The sequence below is a fragment of the Lathamus discolor genome, chromosome 2, assembly GCF_037157495.1.
Source record: "Lathamus discolor isolate bLatDis1 chromosome 2, bLatDis1.hap1, whole genome shotgun sequence".
Taxonomy (NCBI): Eukaryota; Metazoa; Chordata; class Aves; order Psittaciformes; family Psittacidae; genus Lathamus; species Lathamus discolor.
In genome coordinates, this window is record NC_088885.1 from 10495878 (window position 1) to 10514290 (window position 18413).

The 18413-nt window shown below is 42.9% G+C and overlaps 1 protein-coding gene across 5 annotated transcripts in view; it reads right to left on the bottom strand.

Moving 5' to 3' along the window:
- The window catches only part of HECW1 (HECT, C2 and WW domain containing E3 ubiquitin protein ligase 1), a 253047-nt gene that overhangs the window by 189098 nt on the left and 45536 nt on the right, over positions 1–18413 (bottom strand). Inside the window, exon 2 of one of the 5 annotated variants that reach the window (XM_065665694.1) lies at positions 2865–2922. The exons of the other annotated variants lie outside the window; for them this stretch is intronic. Coding sequence (XP_065521766.1) covers positions 2865–2891 — 27 coding nt within the window. The 5' untranslated portion in view covers positions 2892–2922. The remainder of the gene's footprint in view (positions 1–2864; positions 2923–18413) is intronic. 5 annotated transcript variants of the gene reach the window in all.

The following is an 18413-nucleotide window of genomic DNA, read 5'->3' on the forward strand; positions in this document are numbered from 1 at the left end:
GGCTACGGAAAAAGGCCTGTAGGGACAGGACAAGGGGAATGGCTTTAACCTGACAGAGGGGAGACTGAGGTGAGCTCTTAGGCAGAAGCTCTTCCCTGTGAGGGTGCAGAGGCGCTGGCACAGGGTGCCCAGAGCAGATGTGGCTGCCCCATCCCTGGCAGTGTTCAAGGCCAGGTTGGACCCAGGGGCTTGGAGCAACCTGCTCTAGTGGAAGGTGTCCCTGCCCGTGGCAGGGGTTGGAACTGGATGAGCTTTAAGATCCCTTCCAACACAAAACATTCTGTGGTTCTACAGTGGCACAGACGACCAAATACAAACACAAAGCTCACACAGAAGCTGATTTTCATAAGTGATGGATCGATCTTCTTTCCTAACAAAGGACTAAATCCAAACCAAAAGGCTAAGATGCTGGTCTTCGCCTCATCTATGGAAGACCTTTTTAAAGTCAGAAATCACTTGCAGAAACCACCATCTACTATTGCACTAATTCCTTTCTAACTGAAACTTTCTTTTAATTGTACCATAACATTTTTTTTCAGCTATGTTTGTACCTTTCCATTCCATATTTGTAGTCTGCATTGAGCTTTGGTCACTTGCATAAGGCTAACTTTTCTATACTGGCTGGACAGTTAAGGGAGAGAAAAGGGTGCCCTAAAATACCAGCAAGATAATGACTTTGCTCTGTTGAGCAAAGGGTACATATAGGGAAACTAATATAAGAAACTAAATTAGGTACTTAAACACAAGGCTGTGAAGAGTGCTCAGACCCCCTCTAGGATTTGGAAGGGTCCTGCATTCCCTGCACCAGTCCAGTCTTCACACTGCTAATACTTATCTCAAATGCCTACATACAACTCAAAGGGCTTATCTGCAAGGTCAAGTAAATGCCCTTGCAGATACATGCTGTTCATTGCTATAGACTAAATAGTGCATCTGGTTTGCTTGTCAAACTTATCAAACCTCCTTGCAAGAACGAGGTAGGTGATATATCTAACAGACAGCACTTTGTGACAAGTACTTTTGATGTGCATCACTTTCGTACATCTGATTACAGCTGCCCACGTAGACTGAGAAGCAGACTTATCTTAACCAGAAGACTCCCCTATAAGGAGACAAGTCATTACAGCCTGTTGAACATGCTGCAGCACGTAGTTCATTTACTTTCCTCCTGCTGTCACGTCAGCAACCTATCTCTGGCAGGGCTCTTGGGGGGGTGTATTAATCCAACTTCCAGGATCTCCTGTGTGTTGCATGCAAGGGCCCAAATTCGTTAAGACACTCAGGTAGTGGTGAGGAATGCACTTGTTTAAAAATCTGGAACATTCATCATCACCGGTGAACTTGGAAATGACGCAAAATGGAGCCTTCTGGAGGCCAAGTAAAATATGGGTTTGCTCATAAGTTAAACAGACATTTTGCACTCTGCTTTACTAAAACAAACCCTATTCTCGATCCTTTTCATATCCCTTCTACTTTTAAACAGGCCCTTTGAGTCTTTTCACTTGGTAAAAAAAACCATGCAACCCTACCATGACCTCTATGATCTTTTTGGGAGGATATTTCCTTTAGTTTTGGAACTAACTGAAAACCACTGAAATACTTTTCACCTCTGAAGATGTACTTACCTGATGCAACAGCTGCAAAATTCAGACTATTGTCATGTGAAATGTCGGGATGTGAAGAGTTTTCATAAGCTAGTCTTCCTGTGACTCTTCACCACATTATGTGAGACTGTATGCACTGTATATAGCACATACATCCAGGAAGGTGTCACATCATGTTTAATGCAGAATCCCACTGAGTTTGCAGCTACAGAGAGGTGAAAGGAGGAGTGCTGCTGGACATGGTCACACAACCTCTCAGTTGTCATCATCCAGAGCCTGCAGGTATTTCCCCAGCAATTACAGTACTGCTTAACTTGCACAGAGGCTCCAAATACCTCCCAGTAAAAGTGTCAGTGCCTGAGGCTCTTACTGGCTACTACAAAGAGCAAAACTCAACACAGAAAGGATACGTCCTCATGAAACTGGAAGAACATAATGACCTATTACATATATGGCTGTTCACTGAATTCTTCCTCGTTGCAGAAATGAAGTTATTTGGATGATTAATGACAAAGAAAAAGGCAGAAGCAAACACACAGACAAAAGCCCCAACCATAACATTTCAGTGACAGAAATAACACTTGATAAGCTTGAATGCACATTCTGGCTCTCTTTGATAACGCAGTGCAATACAGAAGACTAAGCTGTGCAGGAAGATGCATACAGCAGCAGTGTGTTATGCATGCAAGTGATCTCAAAGGTTCCCCTGGTAAGTGGTTAGTGCCAGTCACACATTCCTGCATCTCACACATTAGTGTCTACCGTGATGGCTGATCTGTGTGTCGTGATGACTCTGAATTAATTCACGGTTAGAAGCTGCAGGTTTCAGAAAACGCCTTGTGAAGGTGAGTGGTTGATGTGCTTTGCCTAGGCATGGATGCGTGCAACTGCAATGTCACAGTTGCCGGCTGCTCCCAGGACCTCCTTGCTATGATCTTGTAATTACCATGTCTTGATTCAATAAGAATTCTTGGGCAGGCCACACAAAACAAAACCAACACTGACATCAGATGGATGCTTAGCAGGTTACAAAAGAAAGAGAACAAAACGCAAACAACAAAAGATCACTTCAAATGAAGCTTGACTGGAGGCGTTGTTGAAAAGGTGTTCAAATTACCTGAACCACTTTGTTTGATCTTAAACATGGACCGGGGGCAGCTGCAACGAGCTCCGAGCTTTGGCACATTCCATTATATGAATGGTAGTGAATTTATAATGGAATGGTATGGATGGGGTTTATAATCAGAAAAACACACTGACCTTAACACTACACAGGTGGAGCAGCATAATGACCCGCCAATTGTAAGCGCATCAATTCCTGGGGAAAAGTTCAATGAGGTTAACTCAGCATGTGTTCCAGAACCAACATCAGCCACATTTTAAAACACCGTTTTTGCCACCAAAACCTCTCTGGTTTTGCCAACATTTTATTAGTTGATTTGTTTCACTGTTTGGTACCAAGTATGTATCTTACCCGTTTTAACAGCACACTATATGTTCCAGTAGGGCTAGACATTGTCACACACTTCAGTGCTGAAATACATGTGTTTAAATAAATCAGAATGGTGTTAACTACAACAAACATTTCAGACTGTGTAAGATTAAGCATCATATTCATTAAACTTAGGGAGAAACTGAAAGGAAACAAAAGACAAGCAATGGACCTTCAGCTTCACTGCAAAATCCTCATACTGAGTGAGCTTAGATGGGTGGCAGCCCACCAATATTTCCACTGCCCATCAGTTTATTGATAACCTGGGATACTGGTAGGGTCCAGCCACAAAAAGCAAATTGCAGTGTATCATACTGGAGCTGACTGAGTATCCAACACAGGTGGAATGGCCCAAGAGCAGACCACAAAACACAGTGAACAATAATATTGTACTTCTCCATCAACCTCAACCCTATTTAAGAGAAAACACGTTACAAAAATATACAGAGAGAAGCAATGAAACAAAGGAAAACTTGAACCTGAGTCAGGGAGAGCTAACCAGCAAGGACAGAAGACTCCCCAAACATGCAATAATAAAGCTTTAACAAAAAAGAGACAGACAACCACAATTTAGCCACAACATTTATGATGTCTGTATTTCAGCTCATTCTGCCTCCTTCTCTTTTGTGACCAGGGCACGCTGAAACTTTACAGCTTCTCCACAGCACTAGCAGGGAAAGCACCTCAGCAACCAGACCATCCAATACCAGCATCTCCTCACATCACACACCTCTGGAGACTGTCATCCCTCCCTAACCTTCATCCCCAGCAGCACTTTCTGCTGTGCCCTCAGTGGCAGCTGAGAAGGCAAGAAAAAACACTACTAAAATTGTCAATTCAACAAAAGCAGAGAAATGAAGAAGAGAACCAAAACCAACGGCCAAAGGAGGGGATTATAGGAACATGTTCTCTTGTTCAGAAATGTTTAGCTAAGAAAAGATGTATAAACCAAAACAAGGTCATTTGCTCACACTCCCCTGAGATTAAAAGGCTTTCAAAGCACACAACAGCCATGAAATTAAACACAACAAAAGTACACATCTCCCTCTGTGTTCCAAAAGGCGGTAAGTCTCATGGACATTATCCATTTTAGTCCCAAATTTACAGAGTGCCTGCAGTCTGGTTGCCCTTTGCCTTTATCGAGAAAGCGCATTTACACAGGAATAAAGCAAGGTGATCCCAAAGCTGGGCAAGGAACCACATCACCTTAAAAGGCAACCTCAGAGAAGTTCAATCACATGCACACTTTTTTCACCTGTCGCAACCACAATCGCCATGAATTTCCTACAGCCACACAGAAGCTGGTTTGAGACTTAGTAGCTTCGCCCATAGCAGAAAGTAATGTACTACAGTGTTTTCCTTAACATCCCTCCTGTTAGTAATTTGGGATAAAAGCACAAGGTCTCTTCCCAATCTAACGCCGCTTTCATAGAAAGTTTCATTCTTCAAGGCCAGGTTGGATGGGACTTGGAGCAAGCTGCTCTAGTGGAAGGTGTCCCTGCCCATAGCAGGGGTTGGAACTGGATGGGCTTTAAGGTCCCTTCCAATTCAGACCAGTCTGGGATTCTTCACAGGCAATGTAAAAACCCACGCAAAACTCTGGAGCAAGGAATTGCTCCCGGAAACACACCCCCAAGCCACCTGCTGTGCTGAGTGAGGCTGCATCCACAGCACACTAAGGTGTTGCAGTAAACTCCATTTCCTCCCCTCTTCCTTCCTCAAAGCATCTCAGCATTACAGACCTCAAGTCACTTTGTGAATGGAAAGGAAAAATAAACTGATACACCAACCTACCCACACTGCCAGGCTCACACACCATGCAAAACCTATTCTGAGTCATTGAAAGCACTTTCTGCATGGAGAGTTTCTGCAACAGACCTTATAACAGTCCTCCAGTACCTAACAAGGACCTACAGGAAATCTCAAGAGGGACATTTTACAAGGGCCTGTAGGGACAGGACAAGGGGGAATGGCTTTAACCTGACAGAGGGGAGATTGAGATGAGCTCTTAGGCATAAGCTCTTCCCTGTGAGGGTGCTGAGGCGCTGGCACAGGGTGCCCAGAGAAGCTGTGGCTGCCCCATCCCTGGCAGTGTTCAAGGCCAGGTTGGATGGGGCTTGGAGCAACCTGCTCTAGTGGAAGGTGTCCCTGCCCATGGCAGGGGTTGGAACTGGGTGAGCTTTAAGGTCCCCTCCAACCCAAACCATTCCATGGGTGTTCCATTCTATGAGATAGGATGTGCTGTGATGTCTCCACACATTTAATCCGGATAGAACCGCATTGCTCAGGGTTTACAGCAACCCTGACAGTAGCCCCAGCTGCCATCACCCTGTCTAGCCATGAAGGCCCCACAGGCAGCAGAGCTCCAAGTGCCATGCTGCGGTCGGGGCTCTGGCCATGGATGGTGAATTTACAGCCCTGCTGCAGGACAAGTGGCACGTGTGCCTGCGTGCGTCCAAACTTCAATAGCAATAGATAGGAAAAGCGCTATCCTACGTGAATAGATTTACTCAGGGGTACATTTATGTTAAATGACGTGCTTCAGAAATGCAATTACGTTTGAAGCGCACTTCAGGTAAATTGGAGAGCCTGTGATCAGACAGACTATCACTGCCCCCAGAAACACCTTCCTGGATTTCTTTGTAGTCTGTCTCTGGTCACCTGTGAACTCCTGTCTTTACATTTAGATTGCACATTTCTTGGCACTTTTATTCCATTTTCACATGGCACTCGTATAGCATTTGCCTTCTCCTCCTCAGCCCATGATGGGGTCTGCCAGTATTGCAACAGAAGTCTCAAAAGCACTTATTTCAATACATGCACACAGAAACTCAGCATCTCAAAGGCCAGGAAAACCAACAGCATTATATTTCAAACCTGCATGATAAAGAGGTGGGAGGAACAGACTAACGAATACAGCAGCTGAGCTGCTTGTGTCAAGACTACCCACAGCCCAAGTACGCATCCATTTTCTGGCTAGGAACAACAGGTTTTCAACAAAGTGCGCTCTGCATCCACAGAAGATGAGCAGTTTTGTCTGAGCTCTCTGGACAAGATTAGCATGATCCAGGAGAAGCGTGAAAAGCAGGGAGTAGAGTTCACTGGGTCGCGTGGACTCCTTTCTCCTTCTGAAACCAGTGGCAAGTTCAATTTGATTCAACTGCTGTTTACTACCTCCTTGATTCCTGTGTGTATCTTGCTCACCTCTTCTCACACCTTCTCTTCCATCACCCATCATTTAACATCAAGGTTTCTTGTTTGTTATCCAGCTCTGACAAGCCCAGCTGTGCCTCAACCCCTCTCCCTTCAGGCTTCTTATCTCTCTCCCTCATTTCTCCTATTATTCCCTTTCCCACCCATTCTCCTCCTCCACTTTTCACTTCCTTCTGGTTTGTCCCTCTCCCTACAGAAGACGTTGCTGGTCTCTGCAGCTGACACTTGACCCCCCCATCCTACCTCTTAAGTAGTGTCTGAGTCTTTCTGGGTTTTATGCTTATCATTTCCCATCCCTGGCAGTGGTTGGATGGGGCTTGGAGCAAGCTGCCCTAGCGGAAGGTGTCCCTGCCCGTGGCAGTGGGTTGGAACTGGATGAGCTTTAAGGTCCCTTCCAACCCTAAGTGTTCTTCGAGTCTGTGAAGGATATTAACATAAAGATGATGTATGCTATGCCCTGCCTGAAGCGATCCCAAGACTCATTTCCTGCTGGTACCTGCCATATTGCTTCAAATTCCTACTCAGAAACACTTTTAGCAATGAATGTTCTGCAAATAAAAAAATGAAGCCCTGATCATGCTAAAGCTAGCATGCAAACAGCTAAAGTCAATGCCTGTTTTACATGTCCACATATATGTGCACATATCTCCTTGGACATGGTGACGTTTCGACTGTATCCTTGCCTCCCGCTGCTGCCCACACTTTCTATATTGCTTGCTCTTAGCCTGTGAACTGTTCAGTACTGAACTTAGTGCACTTTACACAGCAGTTAGCTCAAGATCTCCAGTCATAATGTGCAGTAGTGGTCAGTAACAGCTCAGTCTTTGCAAGTCAACACATCTAAGGCTGAAAAAGTATTCAATTCAGTGGTCAACAGTTTGTTTCTGGCAGCAGACAGCAGACAACTGCCCAGGTATTGAGCCACCACTCAGACTGAGATGGAGCACCACAGAACATGCTTTTCTGTCAACAAGTTATTCTGTTAACAACAGCAGAAGAGCCGATTTGGTTTTCCTGCAGATACACTTTTCTGCTCCTCTGTCACTCCCCTCTTTGTTCTCCCCTGCCTGTATCAGCCCCAATATGCTGCTAATAGCAGCTGCCTGTGGCACGGTTTAAGCGCTGTCTTTGTACTGCAGGGGCTGGGACTACACTGAACACACCAAAACAGCCTTTTTTTTCACCTCCACAGCCCGGTATTTGGAAAGTTTCTTTAGTTTTTCTAAAGATCAGAGAACAAAAGGTAAGTCTGGGTATTTATGCTAGAAGTGTTTGTTCCCCCTCTCGCAACACAAAGGAAAACACATAAAAGAAGCTCCCGTGTTTTTCAGTGATGCTAATTCCACCTGCAGAATAGCAGGAGCCACTACTTTCACACACCTTCCTACAGCAAAAGGATAAAATCTCTTTAGATAAACATTCAGTTTTGTGACTGCGAGAGAAACACTAACAAATTCTCAGGTGTAAATTAGCTAAATACCTCACAATCCCGTACACACATTAGACACTTTCTTTTCCCTTCATTAGACAAAAAGAACATAATGGAATTAGAAAAATAATTAATGTTAATTGAGGATTTTAATTGCCCAGGGACAAACCTCAGTTGCCTTGAAATCTGGCTCCAAATCAGTTACATCTGCTGTGGAAAGCACTCCAGCTTTCTCAAGTAAAGGCACAAAATCAGTACGTATTAATGTAAAATGGAACCTCTGATTGTTTTACACCAAAGGCAAATTAAATGAGCAACATCCTTAGGCCATTTGCAGGTGAGATCTTCCATTTGCTAATCTGTGAGTCTACCACACTGATCTCAACTTGCAGCCCAGCTTGGAAGGCATCAGACAGTAACATTAACCACAAAGAGCTGACATTATTATAAATTACATCATTTGGGGGTGGGAATAGATGACCTTTAAGAATCCCTTTCAACCCAAAGCATTCTGTGATGAAATGCTAATACACTGAGATGAAGTTTAGAACCTAGGTCCTGAATGAAGACCCTCCATAAAGCAGAGAGACAGATGAGTAGAGAACAAACTCCATGATTTCTGCCCCCAACCAGGCGACATCTCAAGCACATGTCCACTAAGGCCTTGAGATGAGCAGGGACTGAAGAGAAAATGAAACAGTATTCACAGTAAGTTGTGGTCTCAGGACAGACCCACCTGTTTGGCTTATTTTCTATAGGCATTGCAGAAAGGAGGACTGACACAGTATTTCCTTTGCCGGACAAGCAGGATGGACAGCAAGGAAGAGCCTGTGAAGATTAACTGAAAGGGGGCTCAAGCATTCTGGGGATGCCAGCAATGAAGGCTGACCAGCAGAGGTGCTGAACTCTGGGTGTGAAAGGAAAGATGATAGGAAGGGTGTCCACAGGTCACAGATTCCTCAGAAGACGAGCAGCTGTTTGATATAGTCTTCAGAAATGAGAGCCAACAAAGCAAAAAGGGGGCAGAGAGACAGAAAATACAGTTGGAGGAACATGCTCTGTAGGTAGAGGATGCTTCCAGCAGTACTGTGGATAGATACAAAGTGAGGCACGTCCATTCCTACAAAGGATATTGCAATAAGTGAGGCCCCAGGGAACGAAACACTGGACAATGAGCTGGAGAGCTCCTGAAAGCTTCTCCTGCACAGCCCATCTCCACCAATCAATTTCCAGCATCATTTCCTACCCTCAATGGAGGGATCAAGTTCTGAAAGAGCACAAAATCCTTCTTGTTTTAACGAGCCTCTGGGAAACATCTCAGCAACCTCCCTTCCTCCCCTGGATTTTGTCAGGCTACTCACCGAACTCCTTGGCTGTGTACAGCTACTGACAGCATGCAACGAAAGCTAAAGCAAGTCAGTATTATTGCACTAACAGAAAAGGTCTGTTAGTGTTGTTTCTGCATCACTGCCATCAGTTATCCCCTTCTCATACGTGGTGACATGATGTACATATCTGTTTCTACCTAGTATTTCAGTCAGCAGCGACGTTTTCCAGTAGAGGTCCGTAGCTATTTTTGATTACTTATTCCACCTTTTTCTCATGAAGGAAATTTCATGCTGCTGACAGGCATCAGCAGTTCAACCTCCGGGCACAAAAGAAGTCCTGGGACAGTTGCAGGAACAGCAGCTGCCAAACTCCTGTTAGAGCTCTGCAACCAGGACTCAGTGCTTGCCCGAGTTGAAACCATTGTGCTTGACAAGATGAAACTGTGTACACTGCCACATCTTCAGACAGAGTAACTTGTCATTGCTCCACTAGCTCCAATACACCGGCTGAAGGGACTGGCTTCAAGTCTTCAGTCTCTCCCTGACAATGGTGATTTTCATAGTGATGTGGATACTTGGCAGTACACTGACTTAAGTGGAAAAACAGTTCATCAGCCACTCGTGAAATGAACTTAGATCTGAACTGTGGTCCTAAACGATCGCTGGAATACTAACATCTGCACACGAGTTAATGCTTACCAAATGAAGTTTACCAATGAATGAGCCATAAACATCAAGCACAAGGAAAACAGACCCATCTCCTAAAGAAACAGGCACAGCAAAGAAGAGTCAGCATTTGCACCCCTTATCCTGTCTCTATAACCCTGTATTCACAAATGCAATTTCAGGGTCTATCTAGAAGCATTCTTTTACGAGAACAGAAAGAGACAATAGAATAGAGAGGAAAGACTTGAACAAACAGCGCACATAACAGTCATGCAGTGAACTATGATGTATTTTGTATTTGAGCAGGATGTTAAAGCTATTAGACCTACAGCAGGAGAAGGTACAAGACAGAAAACTTTACTTAGCCCTGCCTAAATGCCATAACTCCCCTCTGACTGCAACAAACCATTAAGGCCTGCATCTGCAAAGCAGCGTGCTTCAAGTATGACAAATTGCTGCTCGACCTCTCTGGAGCTGGCAAAGTCCTCGACTTACCTGATGAATTGTGACACACAAACATCCAGATATTAGCAGCACCAGCAGCATCTTCCCCCAACTGCTCAGTGCAATGACCAGTATCTGCAAACCACAGCTTATATTTAGATGAGGGGAAGCAAGGAGCAAGCCCAACAATAACAAGCTTCTGCTATAAATGATAAATACCAGACCCTGTCACTCCTGTTTCTAAGCCACCACTGGAAATCTTAATGCTGCACTGCCATGACACCAACCCTCCTAATGCTACGCAGGCAGCAGAGAAGGCTCAGCATCCTTACTGTTACAACAGAGTTACCCTGCACCCCACTTTCATCCTCTTTTCACTACAGATGGAACCACATGCTATAAAACAACAAACTGGCACTATATATGCCACAGTGATGAATTTATTACCTTATTACATGCTGGGTTTGGATAGTTTCCTAAACATGGAGTTTATGGTAAATGTTATGTAGATGTTAGAGGTGGATTCACTATATAAAAGGATTTTGTAAGCTCTGGGCCAAGACTGTGATACACTAGACTTATATTTGCTTTCCCATAAACACACAGGCAAAGGTTAGCACAACAGTACCTAAGCGAGTCATGTTCAGAATTGCACCATTCACTTCTTCAAAGCAGTATTCACAGACCAAGTTGTTAATGGAAGATATAAAAAGGAAAAGATTGAAAATCTTTTTTTCCTCCTTCGAAGGAAAGAATTCCCAATCCAGAAGCATGATTTCTGTTAACTGGTTGGCTCCAGCTTGCTCTGCATTAAACCTCTCAAGGAGGACCTGCACCAAGCCTCAACAGGTATGTGCTTGGAAACCCAAAAAGTAGATAACCTGGGCCATGTCTGAAGTTACAAGCAGCAAAGTATCTACAGAAGCTGAAATTTTCTACACAGATAGAATGCAAAGCCACAGTGATTACTGGAGTTAGCAACCACTGATTATTTATCCAGTGGTCCACTTTCACAGCATTTCAAGCTGGCTATAAGGAAAAGAGATTTTTTATAGTCATTGAAAGTGATAAATAGGATAATCAGAGAGAAGAAAAATGACACAAAGCTTTATGAGAGGCCACTGAAGAAGGCAAGTACTATTTCTGAAGCAGACACACTCGAGGACACATTCACCACAGGAAGAAAAGAGCTTATCTTCATAGAAACCTGCCCACAGGGACAGCAGCCCAATGTCTTACCTAGACCAGTAACCTCCTACTACTTTCCACGCACTATCTTCTAAATAGAAAGAGCAAGATGAAGCATGTTTTTAAAAACAGGCCACTTAGATGATTCCCATCCAAAGAGGGCCAGAGCAGCAACATTCCGTCTTCTCTTGAGGTATCTCAGGTGATCTCCAATAGACAATCTGGATGAAAAAGTTACTTCCAATGGATTATGCCCTTTCATTTTTAATAAGGCCCTGGAAGTAACAGGGTGAAATTCCTTTACTGCTGAAGTAGATTATAATTTGCTATTAACTTTTAGAGTGAAACATTGGCCCCATTAATTACACCTTGCTTCCCCATTAATGTTACCCTATAAAAAGGGGCAGTAGATTAAATTAATTTTAAAGGAATATCAAAGCAAGGTCTTACTTTCAGAAGTGTGACAGTACTTGATGCTTTTTGTCTTAAGAGTCGAAATTAAATGACCAAAACTCTCTCGGAAAATAAAGTTATGAATAAGACAACATTTCTATCTCTGCCATCCATACTGTTATTTTCTACAGGACTGGATCCAAAGACATGGTTAGAAGTGTTTTCCAGTAGCAGAAAATGAATTTACACCACTGTCTAATGTAGGATAGCGTGAATTTAGTCACCAGGTTTGTTAAAACTAAGACTAGCTCCATCTCTAGAGACCACATCATTGACCACAACAGTGGGGCCAGACAGGATTCTGCAGATTGCTCCTGTGGAACTGTGACAGGAATCCACACTGGATGCTGTATTAGTCTCAGCCTGGCCTCATGACTTACAAGGACACAGTACTTAACCCTCTAAGAGTACAGCCACTAGATGTGGATTTGTTATGGGATGGATAACATCAGTAGGAACGGCAGACAGCACTATACTGGATTCTCTTATGATCCCAGCTCCTGTAGCAGCTGCTATGCAGAAAGGGAGCATGAAGGGATGGGGCAGGAGGTGAAAAACTCTGTCCAAATCCTTGTCCCTCAGACAGTCAGGGGCATCAAGGCGCAGACGATAGTAACTATGAAAGTGATGCAATATCCATGTTAAATCAGGAAGCGGTTTCTTTGCCCCCTCTCCCTCCAGCACTTCAAGCCTGGCCAGTCAGCTCAACACAAGGCATCAGGCACACTTGCTGAATGTCGTGCAGCACATCACGATCCCATCCCCTGGCGCCCGTAATGGCTGGCAGCTATTATTACTCTTAAAGTGCACGTTATCATCTCAGGGGGGCTGAACTGAAGTGGCTGTCTCCTGGAAATAGTCCATCTCCTCATTTACACAGCCACTGCTCAAGCAGCATAGCGTGGAGAAGCTTGAAAAAGAAGGGGTACTCAAGGCAGTCCTATCTATTGCCTCTTAACACTGCCTGGCGTGTTTCTTCACATTACACATGCACCAGTCCCTTAACTCCTATGCGCAGGTTTACCTGATGGCATGCGATTGTTGCAGCTACGTGGGTTAGCAGCTAGAACGGCCTCTGCAGAATGCAGTCTGCAGAGGTGGGTATTTTTTATGTATATTGCAACATTATAAATAGACTTGAGAGCTAAATCCTGGAAGTAACCCCTGGTATTAATTCTCATTTAGTTTGGGACAGATTCCAAACGGGTGACTGTGCAGGCAAACATTCGTCTGAGCATACAATTGGCTGGAACGAACACAAAATTATCCGTTATTATGTGCACTCCTTTAGACACCAAAGTAATTCCCTAGCAGAATTCCAGGGATCAGATTTCACTTGAAGACTGCTGTTAAAAAAACTAAACCACTAAAAATCACAACAGTATATTCTTTAGCCACATAAAAAGGAAGCAACTGAGAAACTCAATGTTGTTTTAAATCTAAAGAAACCTTCAGCATAAACCTATCATTTTTCAGCTGACTGCTGTTTTTTCCCCTCCTCCAAATCCCCCAGTTAATTTCCCCCCTACAATTTAATGTCTACTAATGTCTGTTTAGATGGTGGCATATAAGCATAGTCATCCATTAAGAAATACTCAGCAGGATGTGAATACTGGGAAGTAGCATGTTTTCCATCAGGTGCATCCGAGTTTCAAGCTTATATGCACAAAAAAATCCAGAACTCCTCTCGGGAACCAAAACTTAGCTTCTCAAAGTGAAATACCAAACAAGTGACCTGTGAATCATAACCTAAGAAACCTCCAACTTGTATCAGGAAATCAAGAGCAGGAGCTTCGGCAGATTCTACTGATGAACAAGCAAAACAGAATTACTTCTCTCCAGGTAATTCTTATGATGAGGTTGTTTATGTCCTTTACAAAAGAAACTAATAGACACTGATTAACCATATGCCAGATCAGCTGCCTGGAATATTGCATTTTGTAACAAGATCATGTGGGAATCACGCAAAATCATCATCAAGCAGGATGGAATACCTCAAAACGACCTGTGGCAAACACAGCCAGACTGCTTTTTCCACACACTCTTGCCCCACTGATTTTCCCTTTCTGTCACCTTTATTTAAAAGGGAAAGAGGGTATTTGTGAAGTTACAGGAGATTTTTAAGAGAACCCTGGTGTGAGGGTCGTTTGTTTAATAACTCACTTCTAGCACTCCATGCATTTGCACCCGTAAAAGGTGCTTAGAAAGTTAATAATTTTCTAAGTCACATAATCCAGATGTTACTTTGTAAAGGAGAATCCAAAGACTGGTGTTCATTCAAGTCAATTAATTCGTTCTTGGCTATAACTCAGGTAGAAAGAGGCTTTGTACGTGACAACAGACATGTATGTGAAATGCTTTTGGAAATAACCTCTCGGGAAATAGGCTTCCCAGAGGTACTGATTCTACACACAAGCAGCAAAATATCACCTGCAGATCCCCTCTCTCTTCCACTCAGCTCAGAAGACACTTGAACACGTGCCACCACCCTTGATACTCAATTAGCAGAGGTGGAAATTACCTTACCAAAATCAACAATGTAGCGATTTCAATTTAGCAAATTGAGGCATATTCTTAACTATGTGAATAAAACTATCAAAGCTACTCAAAGCAATTATGTGTGTGTTTGTAATCAAGCTGGCACTGAAGAAGACAATCAATATTACTTGTTAATTGTGGAGATTTGGTGAACTCTGTGCTGGAAGATTCATTCTGCATTTCAGCCTTTTTAAGGAAACAAAATCCAGCAGTAATTCACTTTATAATCTGAACAAGTATTTGTATTACCATGTTGAGTGACCCTGGATTTCTTTCTTTACATATGGTTTATAAAACCCACGTGTGTACACACACATATGTATGTATACATAGATGTATCCTGATTTCTTAGCCTAACCTATATATGAAACCTCTTCTCTGGGTTTGTTTTTAATCAAAAAGCACTACAAACCATGAGAATAGCTTATTAAAATGAGATTGTATTTATGGTAACTGAAAAGACGAGGCACTGCTTATTAAATGAACTGAAAGGATGCATTTTCCATCACAGAACACATCTGAGCATTTCACCTTGCCTTGATTGATACGCTACCTCTGGCAGTTTTCTCCAGCCAACACGGTGTTCTTCAGTCTAGTGGAAATATGCTCCTTAGGTCTTATACAGAGGCAACAAAGAAAAGATGGCAGTTATGAACAAAACTATTGTAAATATTAAGCCAAAAAGCACTGTTACCTATTTTGGAGTGTTTGAGAGGTCTGGGGATAAACAGCAGAATTAGCAACTAAGATTTAATTGCAGCTTTTACAGTATCTGGTATTAAAAAAAACACAACCCTGGAGCTGTATGAACAAGTAAAAACCTTTCCTCCCTATCTTGTGAGTTCCTAGCTTTAATTTGACAGAGAAACCGGAAAGGTCAACCCTAAAGGCCTAAAAATCACAAGAGAAATTTAAAAGAGGTTTTTCTTCCCACAAACATCGTTTTTTCCATAAGACAATTTCTTGGCTCCTGGTTCTTGATTCATGCTTTTAAGCACTTGGGATGGGCAACAAAGAATTACAGCTAAAAGAGACCAAGATGCAAGTGAAGAGCTTGCAGAGGAAGAGATTTGTGCTCCGGCTCTTATGCTGCACAGCAGGATACAGAGCCACACACTGGCTCATGTGGAGCTGCCTCGGCTGCTGCTCTTCCAGCATAGACACACCTGGAAGCCAGTCAGATGAAGAAGGTGAGCACATCCAGAAGAAACTGAGTGGGCAGGCAGGAAGCCTTAAGATGCTTGCCATTCATAGAAATTCCCTTTCCCTTGCAAACAGCAGAAAGGACAACAAAGCATTTCTCATCTAACCATCAAACATAACTACACCTAAACTCACAAAATTAACAAAGAAAACCAGATTAAGCCGTACAAGATTAACAAAACCTGTGAGAAGCCCAGCTAAGAACACTTTCTTCAGGAGAAACATGCTGATACTCACGCTGGAAGAAGACACAGCCAAGGAGATGTTCTCGAGGGATACAGGTTTAGGTGACGGTTACTTTTAATATACTTGGACCTAAGGTAATTCTCCTCCTTTTAACTCTTGGAGATTGACAACCCTGTTGTAGAAGACTGCATCCCGCTGAGACTTGTTGTCGTGGTTTAAACCGATCCACACAGCTCGTCCACTCACACACACACACACCCCCCCCCCCAAATTGTCAAATGCACTCAGCCTGGGAATAAATATTAGTTTGGGTCCTGCAAACACCCATACAAGTGAATAACTTGCAGCATGCCTGAGTGCAAAGCCATTTACTTGCCAAAATGTTTGCAGGAGGAGGCAACGGGTATGAAACATATGTGAAGAAACAATTATAACAGCTTATCACTCAAGCAAACCTTAGTGGGATTTCATGTACGGCAAAGAAAAGACACTATTACCTGAAGTGCCTTCTCCCTTCCAACTAAAAAGGCTCCTTCAGAAAAGAAAAAGCGGTTTTACTGTCTCAGAAAAGGTTTCCAAAACATCCTCATAATGGAAAGTTTTAATAAAAAAATCAGAGGTCACACATCCAGCTCCTATAATTCTTCTGCAGTAAACATGTCACAAAAGCAGCATAAATCCACTGAAATTTACTGCTCATCTTATCCACTGCCACACCAATTTTACATCTACCTGTACCTTTGGAATCAAAGCAACTACATCAGGTTAACAGTGACGCAATGAAGGAAGGAATCAGACCCTTCACATTTATACCCGTTCTACTCTAGCAAAAAGTAAAACAAGAACTTTGTTTTCCAAAGGCTAAACCCCCATGGTTTTCTCCTAATAACAGTTTTAATTACTCATTAATTTATTATGAATAGCTATAAGCAGTGAATTGCTGAGAGATTCACTTGGCACACAGAGATCAAAAAGAGTCCTTTTGGCAAAAACTATCCGAACTTCCTCATTATGCAACTCCTGCATTTCCCCCCCAGTAGTCGTATTTTAAGAAATATGTGTCCATATATGAATGAGGTTTCCAAATGAAAAGTGTCTGGAGAAAACTGGAAAAGCTTCCCATTGGATTTAATCAGACTGTGAAGATCCTGTGCTCCTTAATTCAAAAGCAGGATACCGTAGTACCACATTCCATAGATAAGGTTGGGAGCCCTTCGTACAAGCAGTTACAAAAACACAGGCGAAACAAAAATAACTGCTCAGAAATGCTTAATTAAAAAGGATCCAAAATGGAAATAGGACTTCTCCTTGCTCTGTAAATGGTGAGGTACAGCATCCCTTCGCACACGTTAATCTGGCATTTTGCAAGCACTCAGACTGCTTGCCACTTCAGCATCAATCTGCTCCTTCAAGACCATTATTCATATCTTTTGAAGTATTTCTACCCTCTGAATTATGAGAGCTCTGCCCTCCGAAGATAGTAACAGAAAGCCTGTCAAAACCCAACATATATTCAAAAGATAATGTGATAAAGCGTGGCAAAACCACAAATCTCCTTGAAGTAAAAAAAATCATCTGGTCACAGAAGTCATGGGTATTTTTGTTATCTCTAAGTATTTTTATATTTGGAATCAAAGAAACCACAAAGTGTTTTCCAGACATTTACTCATCTTCTTTTGAAAAGGTCATTTACTCATAAGCACTATAAGCTGATAATGATGAAAAATGGTGTCGTCTCCCCATGCTTACTCCAGAATCTCTTCTGATCACTTAGTAGTCAACCACTACTGATGTACAGCTTTAATTATGCCGTCACACGGTTAACACTTCAAATCTCACCCCCGCTTGCTCCTGCTGTGCCAATAAACAGCGTGGATTCTAGCTCCCAGTATTCCCCATGAGAATCAACTCTATTTCACAACTGGCTAACAGAAGCCATGACAGATCCTTTTCTGTTACAAGCTATTACGATTTACAGCTCACTTAGACACTCTGAGAAATGCTTACTACTGGGAGACTCCAGCTCTGATATGGAAATCTCCTAATTTTGTCTTGGCAGAATCCACTTAGTCAACAGACTCTCCTTGGAACGCCACCCGAGTTCCCTGACAGCTACCAATCATTCACTTGGGACCGGGGAAGTAGCCTATTTCTTTAGATGAAATCTTAGTGGTTGCTTCTTCTTGAGATTAAATGGATCTTACAAAACACATTACAAGTCACAGCCCTTGGCTTTACCCTCCAAGTTACTACAATTCAGGTAGTAGTGGTTAACACCACACTGAGCCAGAGCACACATGCCCTGCAATGAACTGCCTTCTTTCTGTCTGCTTATGAAGAGTCATAGGGATACAGAGAATCCATCTAAATAACTTATCCCATCTACCAAGTTCTTAATGAATTGAGCATGAAGCACATGGAAAAGGCACACAACTCTCACAGAGACTCTTCAGGACTGAAGGCATCATTCGGATCATCAGCAACTGGCAGGCCAACATCTCTCCTGTTCTGCAGCAACACAAAGGCACTTAAATTTACATGAAGCCTCCCCTCTTTGTGTTCAGCATTGATCTTGGGCTGGTTTTATTTAATTTCATGTCAAATTTTCACATCTCTCTGTTCTGGGTGCCAGATCTCTTTTTCCTTCTTAAGCACACCTGGAGAATGCA